The following is a 20,080-nucleotide window of genomic DNA, read 5'->3' on the forward strand; positions in this document are numbered from 1 at the left end:
CTAAAATAATCAAACTCACTGAAACGAAAAGTGGAATAGTAGTTGCCAGGGACAATGGAGGTGGGGCACACAAGGAAACCAGTTATTCAAGGAGTATGGGATTTCAGTCATGTTAAGATGAAAAAGTTCTGAAGATCTGTTGTACAACAATGTACATATCGCTAATAATCCTGTACTGTACACTTAAAAATTGTTAAGAGTAAATTTATGTTTTTGCCACAATAAAAAAAAGTGTATTGTGACACCTTAATTTCAAATGTCCTTGATGTTAAGCATTTTATGTATCTACTCATTATGTAGGAAAAATTATTCTGTTTTAAGACTACCAATATTAATTTAATTAACAAAAGACTTATAACTGAATTCTCATCAAGAGTCAATGACCAATTACAATACTGTTGTCTTATTGTTGTTTGGTCTTCACTGTCTTTTGGTCATTAGTCACCCTGAAAGGCGTTCCCCTGTCCCCTTCCTTTTATTAAGCAAGAGCTCATTTAAGAGAATGATCTGTTTATATATAACTCCTAAAACTACTTAAAAACAGCATATCACAATATAAAGAATAAAACAGAACAAGAGAGTACAGATACATAAGTTTACTGTTTAACCACAGAATCTTTGAAGAAAGAATAATGGTTTGCTTAGAATCCTAAAACAATACACCAAGTTACATAACTCATAACGCATAGTTATAGTAAAATTAAGTTACTATCAAAAATCATATAGTATTTTACCTCGAAGTTGTACACTTTCAGTTTTTTAACTTTAGATAACCAAGGTAATCAAAAGCATCAACTTTAAGTAAAGGAAAAGGTGTCCCAAAAAGAAGACTAATTATGGACTATTTTGAGGATGCATTAAGTAACAAAAACTTAATTAACCAAAAACTTACTTAGAACAAATTAGTGGACACTTAAAAATCATAAAATCCCTTGAGAAATAATCATTTTACAGACAAATACATAAACCAGCAGAAAATTAATATTCCTTATATGGTCTTTAGCACTTCCCCAATAGCTAGGATCAAAATGAACTCTTAACTTCTAAAATTAGGATATCTAACTGCTTTTCCTTTCCATAAATTCCTCAAAATTCTTGGTCCACTAAAAACATAAAAACTTTTTCATTTTCTCACACTGTTGTGTATTTATTTATTCATTCAGCTCTTTTCTGTTGTTTCAAGATACAATCCCATGATTTCACCTTAGAACCCTGTGACCCCATAGTACAGGCAGCAGAGCAATGAAAGCGAGATACTCTTTTGCTTCTGCTAGTAATCACCATGCAAGTTTCTTAACTACAGTGGGCTGGTAAAGCAAATGGAATAGCGAAGGCAATATATAAAAACCCAAAGCCCAGGGCTACCAGAGGTATTTGAAGATGCTGAATAAATGTGGTATAGCCTCTTGCAGCCTCCCCTCAAGTTCACTCTAAATTCTGAAGTAAAAGAATCTATGCTACTTTCAAATGAAAGCAAACTATACTCCTAAAAACTACACGGAGCAGAGTTCAAAGAGCCATCCTTTGCTTTCAGTGGCTACTTCTACTTCAGGTCTAGCCAGGACTGGGGATGCCCCTGGGGTTCTGTACTTACTCCTCTCTGTGGCTAGGATACTTCTGGGGGAAAAAAATGGGGAAACATGGCTCTAAGCCACCAAAATAATTTAGCTATAGTCCATTGCATTTACTGCAATAGAAAGAACTATATGCTTAACATTAGGAACACAAAATTCAGAGCCTCAAATTTAGTATTATGAAACGAAGAGACCAACAGGGGGATTCCTAGAGGAGGTAGAACTGCTGACAAAACTAGAGATATTAGGGGATTACTCAGAAAGAAACCTATTTTCCCTGTCAACCAGGAAACAGTTCTTGTCAACCAGAAAGTGGTTCTTGTCTCAGCATTTCTCAAAATGCAGTCCAAGAAATAGTCATTCTGAAGAGCACAAAAAGTACAAGAAGAAAATTAATAATTGTTTTTCATAAAAACTGAGAAATTCAGGGGCACCGGGTGGCTCAGTCAGTTAAGCATCTGCTTTTGGCTCAGGTCATGGTCCCAGGGGACTGGGATCAAGTCCCACACTGACTGCCTGCTCAGTGGGGAGCCTGCTTCTCTTTCTCTCTCTTCCTCTGTGTGTTCTCTCTCTCTAGCTCTCACTCAAATAAATAAAATCATAGTGTATGTGCTGCCGAAGTGAGCACTAAATAAAATCTTTAAAAAAAAAAAAAAAAGCGAAAAGCCCAATCTGATATTTAGATACAACCACCTGAGAACTCCCAATTACATAAGGACTCCTTCAAATCAGTAAACCCATTTAAACAACCCATTTAAATTTATTTTTAAAAAGATTTTATTTATTTATTTGACAGAGATCACAAGCAGGCAGAGAGGCAGGCAGAGGCGGGGAGGGGGGGCGGCAAGAAGGCTCCCCACTGAGCAGAGAGCCCAATGTGGGGCTCGATCTCAGGACCCTGGGATCACGACCTGAGCCGAAGGCAGAGGCTTTAACCCACTGAGCCACCCAGGTGCCCCAAAGACACAAAAGACTCAGGTAGGCATTTCTGAGAAGACAACATAGAGATGACTAATAAGTATATGTAAAGATACTCAACACCCTTACTCACCAGTAAAAGCAAATTAAAAACAACAGTAAGGTACCACTTCACACCCACCAGATTGGCTAAAACTAAAATGCCTAATAGTATCTGGTTTGGGTGAGAATGTAGAACAACTGGACCTTTCATGTGTGAATGTCGGTGTATAAACTCGTATATCCACTTTGGAAAAAGTGCCTTGATATTACCTAGTAAATGTCTATTAGACTGTTTAAAATGCATATACCTGAGTTCCATCTTAAATCCAGACCATTAAAATACCAGGAGTGTGAAATGCAATAAAATTGTTTAAAAAAAAAAAAAAAAAAAGAAATAAAAAAAGAAAAACTCAGGGTGGAGACTAAGAACCTTCATTTTTCAATAATTACTCCAGTTGGTTCTTCTGTATATTTATGTTCAAAAATCCTATTTTTGACCATATTAAGAGATGACATTTTTTTTCCAATTAATTTTCACTTCAAGTTTTAGAACTAAAAATTATTATTAGATGTCTCAAATTACTTGAAAACCTTGGTAACAATCATGATTGATCTTTTAAACAGAGTATTTCTTAAATTATCCAAAATATACAGATGATGTCATTATGTTCCATCCTCCCAGAGGAGCGAAAAACTATGAAAGATAATACAAAAGCACTTTTTACCTGCTTCCTTCCTCCTCCCAACCTTACAGTGTATTAATCAAATGCTTTAATTTTTAATCTCAAGGAAAGAAAGGCAGTAGCATACCAGGAACAGTAGCTATTTAATAAAGCATGGAATACTGTCAAGGTTTTTTCTACCATACATCCTGAACATAGTTTAGTATTCATTACAAGGAAGTTTAAAGTAATATAAAATTATACATTACTGAAATGAACTAAGAATTAGAGCTTGACGAGAGGCTAAAAATACTGGTTTTCATACAAGCTTTGTCATTCACCAGTTATTTTTCTTCAAGGCAATCACTGGGTTTCTAAGGTTCTAACTGTATCCATCAATCAAGTAAAATTAACATCATTTCAGAACTTTACGACTATTTGTAATTATAAAACATGTACAACATTTAGTAATGACATTTAATCTTAAGTAAATGCTTTATTTTGGGTAGTCCTAGTCAAAAGACCAAAAAAAAAAAAAAAGGAATTTTACCTATAAAATTTAAAAACCAGAGTTTAACTATATTCATTTAAAACACTTATAAATTTTTTTGAAAGATTTTATTTATTTGAGAGAGAGAGAGAAAGATAACGTGCTTGCACTAAGCGGGGGAGGGGCAGAGGGCGAAGCAGGAAACCGCAGGCTGCACTCAATCGCTTTTAAAAAATTCTACATCTAGGGTTGCCTGGGTGGCTCAGTCAGTTGATGGTGGAGCATCTGATTCTGGATTTGGGCTCCGCGCTCAGTAGGGAGTCTGCTTGAGATCCTCTCCCTCTTCCTCTGCCACTCTCCCACCCTTGTTCGTGCTCTCTCTCTCTAATAAATAAATAAACCTTAAGGGAAAACAAAACAACCCACATCTAGCAGTACATCCTAAGTAATAACCTAGAAAATCAAAGTCATAATGCCAACCCACATGCGCAGTAAAATTCTCCTGGGGGAAAAGAAAAGGAAGCTGACGTAAGAGAATAGTTTGTTAAATTCTAGTTTATGCCATTAGATAATATGTAGTCATTTAAAATTATGGTTTTAAAGAACTTTAGTGGATATGAAATGAAATGTCATATAAAGAAAAAAAGCAGGATACAAGGGGCACCTGGGTGGCTCAGCAGGTTCAGCATCTGCCTTTGTGTCAGGTCATGATCTGGGGGTCCTGGGACCAAACACCGAGAGCAAGGAGCCTGTTTTTCCCTTTCCCTCTGCCCTGCTCACATTCTCTCTCTCAAATAAATAAAATCTTTCTTGTTTTTAAAGATTTATTTATTTACTTAAGAGAGAGAACATGGAAGGAGAGCAATGTGGGGTTTAATCCTAGGACTCTGGGATCATGACCTGAGCTGAAGGCAGGCGCTTAACCAACTAAGCCATCCTGGTGCCCCCCCCAAAAATATTTTTTTTAAAAAGCAGGATACAAAACATATATGAATATAATCAGAGAAAAATACATAATCATACATTAAGATTAAAAGATAAAATAAACACCATAACACATTACCTCTATGTGGTAAAACAGAGTGATTTTCATGTTCTCCTCTATAACTTTGTTTGTTCTAACTTTCTAAAGTAAGAAGGCATTATTTTTGTAATTAGAATTAACATGTAAAAACATTTCATATCAAATTTTTGTTATAAAATACGATGTTTAAGATCAGGTAATGAATATTTCTGCATTTCTACGTTTCCCTTAATAAAAACAGCCCTTATCAAAATTACTAAAGTCCTGCTTAAAACAGCACAGAATTCAAGTTGTATGGTTCTCACTAACCAAAAATGACATCAGAGCATGAACCATGGTAACTGACTGCAATGTATGTTTAAATCCATTGAGTTCATAATGAAACTAAAAAATATTAAATACAAACAAAAGAAAACCCCACAGGTTATGCCCTTGAAGAATGGTATCGAACCAAATCATTTATCTTAAAAACTGGTAAACAGGGTGCCTGGGTGGCTCAATCTGTTAAGCCTTGGACTCTGGATTTCAGCTCAGGTTGTGATTTCGGCGGTTAGATTAAGCACTACCTCCAAGGAGCCCATGCTCAGCTGGGAATCTGCTGGGAGTCTGCTTGAGATTCTCTCCTTCTCTCCTACCCCTGCTTGCATGGGAACGTGCTCTCCTCCCCCTCTCACTCTAAAATTAATAAATCTTTAAAAAAAAAAACTGGTAAATAAAGAGAACCAATGAAACATTTATCCTGGTTTCTACAGGAATTGTACCTCAGGGTAAACAGTAGTTCAGGTATAAAAGTTTTTTAGAGAACTTCAGCTAATAAGCAAAGAACCATTTTGCAATCTCTAAAGAATGTACAATGGCTATTAACATCACCATACATGTATATCATGTATACCATATACATGATAACTAGTCTTGATAAAGAAAATGAAATTTTAGGGGTGCCTGGTGGCTCAGTGGGTTAAAGCCTCTGCCTTCGGCTCAGGTCATGATTCCAGGGTTCTGGGATCGAGCCCCACATTGGGCTCTCTGCTCAGCGGGGGGCCTGTTTCCTCCTCTCTCTCTCTCTGTGCCTGCCTCTCTGCCTGCTTGTGATCTCTGTCAAATAAATAAATAAAATCTTAAAAAAAAAAAGAAAATGAAATTTTATATGCTGAATAGCAGCAACAAAATCAATGACTGTATGTCTCTAACATTTCAATCAGACTTCAACTAAAAGTAATTAAAATTATATAATTAATAAAGCTGACTTTAAAACAAAAACTGAGATTACAGAAGCTGTGCCCTCTTTTTAATCTTCTATGGAATATCTAGAAAACAGGTCACAAACTCACTTTATTCTAATACGGACATTATTCTGGCCAAAAGGTCTAATTATAATAAAATATAAATTAAAAAATATTAACACAGTATAACAAAAAGTAACCAAATTATTTAAAAACACATAGTCTTAAAAATTCAATAGCCAAGATCTGTTTTAGGGCATTCCCCCTCTAAGAAGCACTTCCTTTAAAACCAAACACCTTTAAAGGCACAACCTTTAAAACCAGATTCAAGACAATAATGACTATTCTTACTGTTATTACTTAGCATTATTCTGAATCTAGGGATTAAAGAGCAAACTAGGAAACACAAATAGGGGTAACTGTTTCAGGAAGGGTAAAACGATGTTGTCATCAATGCTATGATTTTCCCTAAAACATCTAAAATCAGCAACAAAAAATCCCGCTTTTAGACTGAATAAGAAAAGCCATAGACTATGTTTCTTGAAATCGGCAGCCTACCTTACAGTAACCAGGTAAAAAATAGTGGTGAATGGAGGTAAATTGCCATTCATAATATCAACAAAAAGATTAATTAGAAATTTCTCTGAAACGGCGCCTGCTCAGCAGGGACTTTGCTTCTCCCTGTCCCTCTTCTTTAGCCCCCCCTCTCCCCGCTCATTTTCTCTCTCTCTCAGATAAAATCTTTTAAAAAAGGAAACTTCTCTAAGAGAAATGTATAGGAATTACATTTTAAAACAATAAAACTGTACTAAAATGTAAAGTATCTGAATAAATGGTGAGACATAAGAATTTTTAAAACTATGTCTTCATACCTGACAATGGTCATGGTCATTTTATTTGCTTTAAAATACTTGTCAATGAGATTCCTAAAAAACCTCTTCCCTCTAACCAGAACAAAACAAAACAAAACAAAACAAAACTTCCTCCACACTTTAATGTCTTTTCCTTCTGTTCCTAAGATATCACCAATGAAAAAATTTAGAAAGCCAAAATGTGCGGAGAAAGCCAGAAGATCAGGAATTAATTATCTTGACTTGATTACGGGACTAACTCCTGCATCGTAACACATAATATTAAAAATGCAGATACAGCTTCTCATTACTAGGAAGAGTGAATGAACAGATAAAATGTAGGCTTTTCTCATAAATCCCCCTTTCTCTTTTCACTCAATAACCCACGTATTCAAAATGCCTTTCTAGATGTGACGAAATATGTACTGGAAAACGAAATATACAGAAATAAGGGAGACAAATGAAGTAGAGTTTTGTGATTTTTTTTTTTAACCAATGTTTCATCATAGATGAGTTGTCCACTGAACTGAATCTTGAAAGATTAGAAAGCCATCATCACTCTGAATAAGCAACCGAGGGTCAAGAAAATCTGAGCCATTTGAGGAAAGAGGCAGGAACAGGCACAGGAGACAGGTCTAGGCAGAGGAAGAGCAAAACAGCATTCTGTGACAAAAAGACACAATCAAGAGAATGTTCCTTACTCTTTCATTTCACTTCCAAAGAGGTCAAGCTGAGGATCAAGAAAAGGAATACACCATCACAAAACAAACAAAACAAAAAACAAAAAAGGATATCAATTCTAAGTGTCTGCTGATATGGAAGAAAGGCAAATTAGGACTTATCTAAAGTGGAGAATATCTTATGTTGCTATGCTCTAGAATACTTTGCAACTCCCAACATCATAATCAACTCTGAATAGCCAGAATATTTATTGATTTCAACACAACAGCCAAGCCAGCAGGAGCAGCAAGATTCTACAAATTTGCAGAGAATTCAAAGTGCTCTAGGCCAGTCCCTTGGGCAAGTCATTTAATCTATTTGTAAAGCCTAGGTTTCCTCACAAGGTTATGGTGGTGAGTAACTGACTAATCTACAAGAAAGACATTCTGATTTAACTGATCTACAGTGGAGCCCCAAGGACCTGTTGTTTGTATGCTTCCCGGACATTTCACTACATTCGAGAACCACTGCACCTTTACAGACTGACTGGAGAACAGATATGGTTTAAAATCGATTTAAATTATTAAAAATAAAATATAATCTGCTTCAAATAGTATTTCTTTAGTTATGAGTGTAAATGTACCTTAAGATATTTGCTTACTATATATTTTCTTGTGAATTAGTTGTTCATATCCTTAGAAGCCTAGCTATCCTTAAGTTCTCCTCTTTCGCAGAGTCTTCCTTCATTCCCAACCAAAATTGCTATCTCTGTCCTCTCTGTCCTTTAATAGCTTATACCAAACTGAGTGTTTTGTTCTATTTCTTACTGGAGTTATACATGTATATATTATTGTATTTCTTCAGATGACTGACAGGTAAGGATGACAGGGACATGCCTATATACACATGTAAACCCTCAACTCTAACCAAAGACTGAAACAAGGTGGGCGTTCTGAGAAACATTTTTTTGGTTGACCAAATGTATATCTTGAGAAATATACTGGCTTTTATAATTAAAAAGAGCTCACGAGAACTAGTTCTATCTTTAAAAGAAAAAAAAATCCTTTAAACTAACAATAAATATTTTACCAAATTAAGCAAACTGGCCTTAAAATATTGAGCAGGTTTCCGAAACACACTATAAAACAGGTCTATTATTTTTACCAAGTATAGTATTTCTGATGGAAGGCTCTAAATAGACAAGGAGGTCTGAGGTACACACTCTTCTCTTTATCCTTTCTATACCACAGGCTAAACATTCTCATCAGAGCTTCAGCATATTATATTTCAGAGTTATATTCTTTATGACTTATTAAAACTGACATGACAATTTCTGGAGTAGAACAGGCATTCCCTATTAATATCTAATAATGATTCCTCTCTACTTTTCCCAGTTGCTTCTCTCTGGAGTCATGGACAAGGAGCATTCACCTCTTGAAATGCTTTACTGAATGCCAGTTAAGAGCCAGACATAGCAAAAGGGAATGGAAAGTAACAAATGGTCCTGGAGCATAAAGCCTAGAAGGACACAGATAACTTAAGTCTTTCAGTATAATGCTCCAAGCACCTACTTTAACAGTTACGGGGTCAACTTGTTCATATCTCTCTTCCCCCATGTTTAAATGGCTTTCTCAAAATTCCTGCTTACCTAACCAAATTCCACCTCAAGACTCAGGTGCAGTTCTTCCCCAGGTAGCCTTCTTAGGCTATACAGCCTGGGAGTTTGCTTCCTCTGGGGACACATGGTTAAGAGAAAGCCCTGTGGTCATCAGACAAATCAGCTAATACATTACCTCACTAAGTTTCATTTCCTCAAGGGTAAAACTGGGATAACAAACATACCTACAATTCATAGGGTTGTTTGTGAAAATTAAGTGAAATAATGAATATAAAGTCATTAGCATAGTGCTGGCACACTCTGAGGCCTCAACATATGGTAGGTCGTATGTATGCCACTCATTCAATAATCTATTAACTAATGCTCTCGTATAAGATCACCCAGTTGACTAATTTTTTAAACTGCTGCAACTTTTCATTTTTATCCCTTTTATCTTTGTGCCTCAAGGTGTAGGTGTTGACCCGATGATCTGAATTACAGAAACCTGTAAAATCAGTAGCTTTCATATTTTGGGAGTCACAATCCACTGTTATAAATATATAACCCAGTACATACATAAACATGTATAAAACTGGGAAAAAAAAAGCTCATATAAAAACCTGAAATTAAGGTCATAAACATTCACCCTTATTACTTCTAAGTTTACTCTAATAACTCTAATTTAGTTTACTAACAAACAAACCCCTCAAAAGAAAAAACTAAAATGATTTCACAATCCTTTGGTCATAACCCACAATTGAAAAATTCTCTATTAAGCACTAATGAATGAACATACAGATGAAAAATAGTGAGACCATACAAACTACAAAAAAAAAAAAGCCCCACAAAATGAAAAGTTTTAAGATACTTGCCCATTTAATTATGATTTTTAAAAAATCACATTTTAGGGGAGCTTGGGTGGCTAGGTGGGTTAAACCTCTGCATTCAGCTCAGGTCATGATCTCAGGGTGCTGGGATCAAGCCCCGCATTGGGCTCTCTGCTCAGCGAGGAGCCTACTTCCCCCTCTCTCTGCCTGCCTCTCTGCCTACTTGTGATCCCTCTCTCTGTCAAATAAATAAATAAAATCTTTTTTTAAAAAACCACATTTTAAATCATTCCAGAATTTGTTAAATGATAACTGTTTTCCTGCCATACACAAAATAGAAACCTCTGTTTGGTATATGTTGACAGAAATTTGACAATATTTTACTTACTGAGATGTCTGGAAGTAACCCACCTTCCTTCATAAACTCTTTAGGAATCTGCCCAAAATATAAACACTCTAATGCAAAAGATTGCATTCATAAAGTTTCTTACTCTAAAAGCTTCTATTTCATCTTTGGTTTAAAAAAGAAGTATGTCAGAAAACAAGATGAAATACTCATATTTGAGAGCCCAAAGATTACTAACACATTTCTTTTAGAGTACTCACCATTAGGAGATTAGAAAGCATTTTTAATAATTCTTAAGCAGTTTCCAATTTATTTGAACTACAATACTATTCTCAAACCCATTTCACAGATGCAATAGTGTTACTTTTTTTTCATGGGAAGGGAAAAATATTTACCAGATTTTGAATTTTTTTTAAGCTTTTTTTTCTTTTTAAGTAATCTCTACACCTAATGTGGGACTCCAACTCATAACCCTGAGATCAAGAATTAATTGCAGGTTCTTCTAATGGAACCAGCCAGGCACCTCTTTATTTTTAGACTCTAAAATTTAGGATCTAATTATTTTGGGGGTGAAAAAAAAACTAGCATAAAAAGGTGATGATCACTACCAAAACTGTATGGTTCACCTATTCAAAAACTGTATTAACTACACTCTAAATTATTTAGCATTAAATATTTAAACATAACAATTACTACAGATTTATTTTTAAATAAAGTCTCAAACTCATCAATGCAACCAATATAATCTGCTTTCTTCTCTAATTAACTTTGCTAAACCCACTCCCCCAGACTCCCACTTTTGATTATGAAACACACCATTCTCCTCTTTAACCAAAGTGCTCCTTCCCTCCATTTCTTTTACTAAATGTTTAAGTTTCTTTTGAATCCCATATTAAACTAGATCTCATCCCATAGTTCTTTTCTCCATTTTGACCGTGTACGTAGTAATTTCTTAGAATTCCATAACGCTTTAGTTTACAAAGAACAAAAAAATTAATTACAATATCATTGAGTACAAAGGAATGTATACACACTGCTGTACCACTGCAGTAAATGCTGGGAGAGGAGAAAAGGAAGTAAACATAGAGGACACTGACCTCAAGAAGGCTCACAGTAGAGGGAAGATAATACACAAAGACTACAAAAGCACTAACAAGGGATCAAGAGAGTGCACTAAAAGGGAAGAAATGCTGAGTGTAGGCCGAATATGGAAGTAGCCAACCTCAAGATTCCAAATGGGAATATTTATAGTATGTGCTGCTTTTAACATTCCAGTGGCTGTGTCAATGAATATTAACGGTTTGCTTATTAATGGTGTTTGCTTGTTGTTGCTTTTATTACCCTGTTCTCAGCTTGCCATTCACACTGTATGAGATTTTGATCTAATTTTCTACACAGGTTGGAAAAAAACACAGATTTGGATTTTGTATTAAAAAGGAGAAAAAGTGGGGTGCCTGAGTGGCTCAGTGGGTTAAAGCCTCTGCCTTCTGCTCGGGTCATGATCCCGGGGTCCTGGGATGGAGTCCCGCATCGGGCTCTCTGCTCGGCGGGGAGCCTGCTTCCTCCTCTCTCTCTGCCTGCCTCTCTGCCTACTTGTGATCTCTGTCTGTCAAATAAATAAATAAATAAATAAAATCTTTAAAAAAAAAGAAGGAGAAAAAGTAGGGTATGTGCTTTGGTGAGTGCTGTGAAGTGTGTAAACCTGGCGATTCACAGACCTGTACCCCTGGGGATAAAAATGTATGTTTATAAAAAATTGAAAATTAAAAAAAAAAAAAAAGGAGAAAAGGAGAGCAGTGAGAGAAGATTCACTAGAAATGTTTCATTTAACAGAAAAGTAAACACGCAGGTTTCAAAATGAGAAAATGGGTGAAGAAGTTGTACCCGTATTTACTACTAAATAAATAAGCATCCCTTAAAAACACAAGAAACTGCCTCCATTTTACTTCAGTCAAGAACATGTACTTCAAAGACAATTTACTGGAGCAAGACCACTTGGAAAATTGTTTTTAAATGATACATTCACATTTCTGAACAAGAAATGGTACTGTTTCACTAATTTTTTCCCCTAACTGCCCTTCTCAGTGCCTCCATTTAGGGCATTAAAACATACTGGTCAGAAAAAGAATTTTTTTAAGTAATGCACTTAGAATTCATATTTTCTTTCCTCAAGTTTCTTGATGGAGCTATGACTTGCCAAGGCTGTCCTTAAAGAACAAAAATTTGTGCTTAGAGAAAAGCACTGGAATTTCCCAAAAGGGCAGACATCTTTCACTAACATATCCAAAGAGCCCAAACCAGTGCCTGCCCCCAACAAAGCACTCAGAAAATATTTGTTCAAGACTCCTGCCGCTACTCCTTTGCATCCAACTATGTATTAACCTTATAAGGACCTCAGTATCTTTGTTTTTAAAATGGAGAATTCAAGGAAGTCCTAGTTGCCCCAGGACGGATTCTATGTCTCCGCAGTTAAGAGGGGGAGAAGAAAGATGCCAAAATACACAAATGTTCATTAATAAGCTGTATTATAAATCATTGTCCATGGAGTCTGTCTGCAGTAAACCTTAGACAAAACAATGGAAATGGAAACTCAGAATTAAAACCACAAATTCTGTAAGTAGAATTTCATGAGATTGATCAAAGTGATGTTGGATTATTGTTCATTTTCCTAAGTTTGAGAATGGCATCAGTATTGACTTTTTTGGTTTAATTCCTTTTCCTTTGCGGATACATACTGGAAGCACTTATGAATGGAGTAATATGCTTCAAACACAATGCAGGGAGGGTGGGGTGCATGAAAGTGGAAGGAACATGACTGGCCATGAGTTGATAATTGAAGACAGATTATGGGTACCTGGAGTTCACTAGACTATTGTCTTCCCTTGTACATGTTTGCTATGTTCCACGATAAAAAAACGTTTAAAGCAAAATAAATTTTAAAAGTATTCAAAAACTATTCAAATCATATATATTGACAAACGAAATTCTCCAAAAACATCCTCACTAGTTATAGTGAGAAGAAATTGACAAGGTGCTTTAAAAGAATGATTAAGAAAGCTTCTTGAGGGAAGTCTGACTTGCTGTCAATGGGAGGATATGACTCTTAATCTAAGTCATGAGTTCAAGCCCCAAATCAGGCATGGCACCTACTTGAAAAAGAAAAAAAGAAAGAATGAAAGTAAGACAAGAAAGAAACTAAAAAGGTGTTTGAAAAATGGGAAGGGCCTCAAATATACATACATAAAATATCTAAGTTTGAGATGGCTATGAAAAATTCAATGTGTACATATGTAGGTAAAGGGGATATCTGTATTATCTGCTCAATTTTGCTCTGAACCTAAAGCTGCTCTAAAAACTAAAGTTAGTTAATTTAAAGAGAAAAAAAAAAAAAAGAGGGGTGCCTGGATGGCTCAGTGGGTTAGAGCCTCTGCCTTCTGCTCAGGTCGTGATCGCAGGGTCCTGGAGTCAAGCCCCGCATCAGGCTCTCTGCTCAGCAGGGAGCCTGCATCCGCCCTCTCTCTCTGCCTGCCTCTCTGCCTACTTGTGATCTCTGTCAAATAAATAAGTAAAATCTTTAAAAAAAAAAAAAAGAAAGAAAGAAACGTGAAGGACAGTTTATTGTGCTCTTATACAACTCTGTCAGAAAAATTCATGTCCCCCCAAATAATTTAATTAACTTACTTTGCTTTTTCTATGGAAAACCAGCTTTCAAATCAATTCAACAAAGAAATTCTAGTTCCTGTTTTGATTGGGGTCATATAATAACAAAGGGCAAACTTTTCCACTATTTTCCCTAACTGGTTCTCACTGATTAATGTGGTAATCTGTCAAGATTTCAAGACTTTTTACAAGTAAAAAGCACTTCTATTTATCGTGTACTTCACAATTTCAATACTTAAACATTAGATATCCAAATAAGTACATCATGTTAATAGCTGAGATTCGGTGGTTAGCATTTTCTACTTTCTCCCCCAACACAGAGATGATACAAATTTGGGTGCTCTTGTGGTCAGATTATTACTTTCCACAAAAGAAGTTCAGTGTATTTGATAATTCATATCTTGACTAAACTTAAGTTTCCGGTGGTTATGTAATCTAATTAAAAACATTATGTGGTTTCAACTGGGATAATCCAATTCCTATCCAGGAAGGCTAATCATGTTCTTAATAATAATTAAACAAGGAAGTTACAGTTTAATTAGCAAATGAAATGATTTGTCAGTATAATAGAGTCATTTCATTGTAATAAAACAGCACAGAATATAACATTTCATCATTAAGACAAGTAAGACATTTAAATTTGTTTCATAATACACCAAGTGCACATCCTTCACTAAAATCAAAATTCTGCTTAAAAAAAAGAAAGCATTATGGATGGGGTAAACTTGTAGGAAATAGTAGGCTATTCACTTGTTTTCCCTCCTCCAGATCATTTTAAAGGAACAGAAAGCTAGAAAGGCCCTTTGGGACTAACTCAATGATTTTTCAAGCAGTATGTTTCAGAGCCCTGAGCAGGCTTTAGGGGGTTATGTGATCACTAAACTGTTAAAAAGAAAGAAAAAAAAAATCAGTACAACTTTATCCTGTCCAAGGAGCCCAATACCAGGTTTAAGATTTTGCTTTTATAGAACAGTTCATGGATAAGTTTTAAGTTTGAAAAACCACAAAAAGTCTACACTCCTCCCACTTTCCAAAAGAGGACCCTAAAGCTGAGAGAGGTTAAACAAGACCAAGATGGTAAGAATGTTCACAGCAAAGCCAGGTATAGATAACTGATGTCTTTAAACTAGACCTCACTACCTCACATGAAAGGTCCAGAGAGACAAGGGGGAAAAAAAGCAAGTTTCAGGATTATCCTTCTTCGACTCCGTCATTCTCTACATGGACTATACCAGTTATCCATCAACATCTTTCACTTCGAGTCCAGAAAACTGTGTTTACTGCTGTTTCCCAAAGACCATTAGGTTTGTGCCTCTCTTCTCCCAATTTGTTTCCCTGCTTCTTAAAAACATTCCCTCTGATATTACCTCACATTATGTCTCTAATACTTTAGCTTGTCCATACAAGAGAGCTTTTATTTTACCACAGGGCCAATTTTTAAAGCATGCAGAAATAACCTTTCTTCACAGAGATGTTACACAGACCCATTGTCTCGGAAATGGATCAAAACAGAATGATGGTTAGTACCTAAGTGAGGTAAAAAATAAAAAAAAAGGGAGCTGGAGCCTGAGTATCCCCAAACCAGAACTCTACCCGACACAGACCTGTGATGCCCAGATTAGGAGTGTACACTTCTGGTCCGGATCCAGTCCCAGTGCCTCTGAACAGCATTTACACTCTGGTCTTCTTTAGGAATGGGCTTGATCTATATATACAACTACTTCCAGTACTTTACAAGCTGCTCAAATAGTCCTTGCAGAAAGATACACACTGGCCTATTTGAGGCTCTACAGGATAAAAAATAAAGTCACAAAATACCAGACCAGGAATGTTTCTCAGGAATTACTTAGTCCAACCCCCTCATTTCTTTCACAAGAATACCGAAACACACAATTAAAGGAACCTTCCCACAATCACAGAGCTACTGGTAAAAGTTAGATTTTATTTTCATTACTACTTTCCATTCCTCTACAAAGTGCTAAATATGATCACTACTCAGGTAATTGACAGCTGGCATCATTTAGATGTAAACTTGTGCAACACACAAGGCTCATTAAAAAACAAGTGCAACTATAAACAGGTCACCTTAACATGACTTAGGAAAAAAAAAAAATACAACCAAGATCACAACATGTCCCACCAAGTTCAAAATGTCTCATAGTGCAATCCTGAGAATCAGTTTGCAGCATTTAACCACTGTTCCAAAATAAACCTCTGACAGCACTGAATGGTTCGGGGTTCACAGGCTAATAAGACTTATTAACTGCAATCTAGCCTAAACACCAAGGACTGTCTCCACTGTATTTTTAGCCATTTCTAGGTAAAAGCTACTTATACTTAACAAGCCAAAAATAATACAACTCTAGGTGCTAATTTGCCAAGCTTAGTAATATGTCAGAAAACAATGCTTAAATCTGTGTAGATTCCAGATTCAGAAACCCAAAGCAGATGCATTCACACATTGGTATACTTCTACACTGTGCATTTAAAAGCTGTGTCCTAGGGCGCCTGGATGGCTCAGTGGGTTAAGCCTCTGCCTTTGGCTAGGGTCAGGCTAGGGTCATGATCTCGGGGTCCTGGGCTCAAGCCCCGCATCACATCAGGCTCTCTGCTCAGTAGGGGGCCTGTCCCCCTTCTCTCTGCCTGCCTCTCTGCCTGCTTGTGATCTCTCTCTCTCTGTCAAATAAAAAATAAAATCTTAAAAGCTGTGTCCTCTAAAATGGTTATTCTCTGGTAAATCTAACAAGAGTGATCAAAATGCAGGAATTACTGGAACTAACAAAATAACTTTATTTTTATTGTGCCTAAGTAACACAAACACATAGGAGGTTCACTTGAAATATCATTTGATGTTAATCAATTAAAAAACATTTCTCTGTTTTGACTGAAAGTGGTTCTTCCCCCAGTTGCATTTCTTTTTTTACCCAAAGTCTCCTATTAATCCTAAATACACAAACTTCTCCATTCTCTAATCAGGGAAGAGCTGTTAACCTTCACATTTTATGTCACTCTGTGAAAAGGGTAAATTAAGTGTTTTAGTTTTGTCTTCATTAAAAAGGTATTACTACCCCCCCCACCACCGTCAAGAGGAGATGAGAAATTTGTCAGAGGCTCCCTAATAACTGGCAGATAAGAATCATCCTGTGAGGAAATGTTGAGAAGACTATTGCATTATAAAACCCTGAGTCATCACCCAGTTAACTCAGCAGATTTGGGTAAACACTGGAGAGGTAACTTATGTCTTGTGTGTTTATTATCCATCCATACCCACATGCATGAACATACAATGTTACCAGATTTTGTGTACAGTTAACCAAACAAGATAAGCACAACTTTCTTAAAAAGTACTTCTGACACAGTGAAGATGCCCATCTTGCTGGTTATTTGGACATAAATGGATATATATAGTCTCTAACCTTTCCTCCCAGACTGTATTTTTACTTCTTTCCCCCTTACTTTCAGTGGCACTAAAGTTTGCCAGATGTTTGTGCAAAAAAACCAAAAAAACAGTAACAGTAATAAAAGAATAATACAACAACTGAAACTGATTTAGGTCATCTATATTCATCTGAGAATATAACACAAGCCAGGTACTCATAATGCCCTAGACAATCTGACAGCTCTCCTCTCTATTTTCCTTAGGGTTGCACATTTCCAAAGGAAATGTCACAACTAGAGAAACACACTTCCCGGACGTTCCAAGACTCAACATTCTCAACATTAACGCCTCGTATACAGCCCGAGAATGTGGTAAGGGCTGATTTTAAACCAATTTCAATAAAAGCCACAGACTGAGCAGGCCCAAAAAAGCAAAATCTACAAGTTTCCTACGGCCTCCTACCCATTCAGAAAGTTATGAGACATGAATTGAGGGATACGAAGAGGCGGAGACCGTAGAGGAAAAGCCGGAGCAAGCACCAGGAGAAGTCAATAGTTGCTCCCCCATAGATGAATCCTGTCTCTCCTCCCCCATGAGTCTTTAAAGGTCCAAGGAGGACCTTTGGGGGACCGCTCACCTCTTTCCCTGGGAGCCCGGTGCCCTCCGGCTCCCCAGGGCCCCGCAGGTCGGAAGACAACAACCCGAATCCTTGGGGGAAAGGCAGCTGGGGAGGACGCAGAGGGCTCGTAAGGACCGAGGAGGTCCGGCAGGAAAGTGGCAGGGAGGGCACTTGAGTGCTTCCCAAGCTTCTTGTCGCGATTCTCAGACTAATGCTCCCGGACCACTGGCTAGAGTCGGGGCAGAGTTGAGTCCAGCGGTCCGGTACGGACAAAGAGCCACCTCCCCCCCACCCTGGACGCTCCCCACCCACTCCCGCCCACCCTACAGGCCCGCACAGACTTACGTGGAGAGTTTCCTGGTCCAGAAAAGGCCCCCGGGCCACAGCTCTTGGAGCTGCACGGCCCGGCCCAGGTTGCTTTTGATCTGGGCCAGCTGCAAGTCTGACTCGGCGTCCAGCCGCTCGGCATAGGGCAGCAGCTTGTTGTAGACGATCTCCTTCTGAGGGACGAAGCCCCGCGGGTCCGGGCCGGGACGCCCACCGGGCTCCGGGGGATCCCTGCCTTCCGCCCGTTCGGCCGGCTCCATGAGCCTAGGGACACCCCCCCCACCCCCGCCCACCCTAACCCTCCCCGGCCCCCACCCCTCTCCGGGCTCCGCCTCCTCCGAGTCGTCGTCGCCCCGCGCCCGCAGGCGGCCCGTCGCCCTCGGCCCGACCGCTGGGCCCCCTCCCCTGGCCGGCGCGCTGCTGGCCCCCGCGCGATCCCGGTTCGTTGGCGGCGGCAGCGGCCGCTCCGCCCGCCCCGCACCGGCTCGGCTGGTGACGCTGCAGCAGCCGGGCCCGCAGGTTCCGGACGGGCCTCAAGTCACTTCCGGGGCGGGGCGGGGCGGAGCGACGGCGTCGGAGGAGGTGGTGGCGGCGGTGGTGGCGGCCGTGGGAGCCCAGCGGGCCGCGCCTCCTTCGCGGTGGGGCCGGCTCGGAGCCCCCACCCCCGGGCCTCACCCGCGGAGCGCGAGGCTGCCCCACCGGAAACACGAGGCGGAATTCCAAGCTATTGTCCTTTCCCGCTTGGGGTCGCGCGCTCGGTGCGGCTGCCGGTAGTCGCCGTGCCTTCCGACAAGGCAGTGGGCCTAGTCCCAACCCCGAGTGTGTGGAAAAACTTAGGTACTCTGTGTCCGTATCACCTGATACTTAGAGATTTGTTTGCTCAGTCACCTTTAAGCCCTCCCACTTTCTGGTATTCTTCGGGCCACCCTCATCCCAAAAAAGTGAATAGTTACTCATTTAACAAATACTAAGTGAACTACTATTCTGTGTGTCAGACGCTCCTTTTAGGCCCTTGAGATGAGAAGAGCAAGTGGTTTCTGCCCTCCAGGGTTTTGCAGTCAACTGGAGCTTTAGTCCAGGGAATGAGCAGTTAAAAGACAATAGTCTTAATTGCTGGATAACTACAGGATGCCTTGGGAACACCTAAAGGGTTATTTCAAACTGGAGGGGTGTCAAGTAGCTTCCTAGACAGGATACATAAAGTTGAGGTTAAAGGCTTTGAGTGCAAAGGTATAGTTTAGCTGAAGGAAAATCCTAGAGGCTGCAAGCATGAACTCTGGGAATTCAAAGTTCTGAATGGCTGCATATTGCTTGGAAGAGGAGCACAGGATTGAAACCTAGAAAGGAATACTAGGGTGTTTTCAGAACTTCAAACCTAAAAGCAACAAAAACCTAAAAACATTTTAGGCATAGGAACGGCATGATACAATTTACATTTTCAAAGAATCACTCAGACTTTAAGAGAGTAAATTAAAACAGACTCGAGTTGAAAACTGGAGGACCCTTTAAGAAGCTGTGACATACTGGTGGCATGGATGATAGTTGAAATAATTTGAGAACTATTGCAGTAGGAAGAATGGCCTGGACTTGGTAGCTGATTGAACATGAAGAGTAAGACAATGGGAAGAAATAGGATGAGTTCAGATTTCTGGTTTGAGAAGCTGGATAGATAATGTAGTCCTTCTTGGAGATAGCAGAAACAGATTTGGAGGCTGAATCCCTAAAGGATGGAAAAGTACTTTGATATATGGATCAGGACGATACAGGCTATTGTCTTTTTTTTTTTTTTTTAAATTTATTTGACAGAGAGAGAAAGATCACAAGTAGGCAGAGAGGCAGGCAGAGAGAGGTGGGGGAAGCAGGCTCTCTGCTAGGCAGGGA

At 38.5% G+C, this 20,080-nt stretch overlaps 1 protein-coding gene across 2 annotated transcripts in view; it reads right to left on the reverse strand.

The window, feature by feature from the left end:
* Positions 1-18,702, reverse strand: part of PSME4 (proteasome activator subunit 4) — a 112,728-nt gene extending 94,026 nt beyond the window's left edge. Inside the window, exon 1 of one of the 2 annotated variants that reach the window (XM_059187661.1) lies at positions 18,218-18,702. In XM_059187661.1, the coding sequence (XP_059043644.1) occupies positions 18,218-18,459 (242 nt within the window). In that variant the 5' untranslated portion in view covers positions 18,460-18,702. The remainder of the gene's footprint in view (positions 1-18,217) is intronic. The other variant, XM_059187662.1, reaches the window with a different exon arrangement.
* Between the last annotated feature and the right edge of the window lie 1,378 nt (positions 18,703-20,080).

This window comes from Mustela lutreola, chromosome 9 (assembly GCF_030435805.1).
Source record: "Mustela lutreola isolate mMusLut2 chromosome 9, mMusLut2.pri, whole genome shotgun sequence".
In the NCBI taxonomy this organism is placed as follows: domain Eukaryota; kingdom Metazoa; phylum Chordata; class Mammalia; order Carnivora; family Mustelidae; genus Mustela; species Mustela lutreola.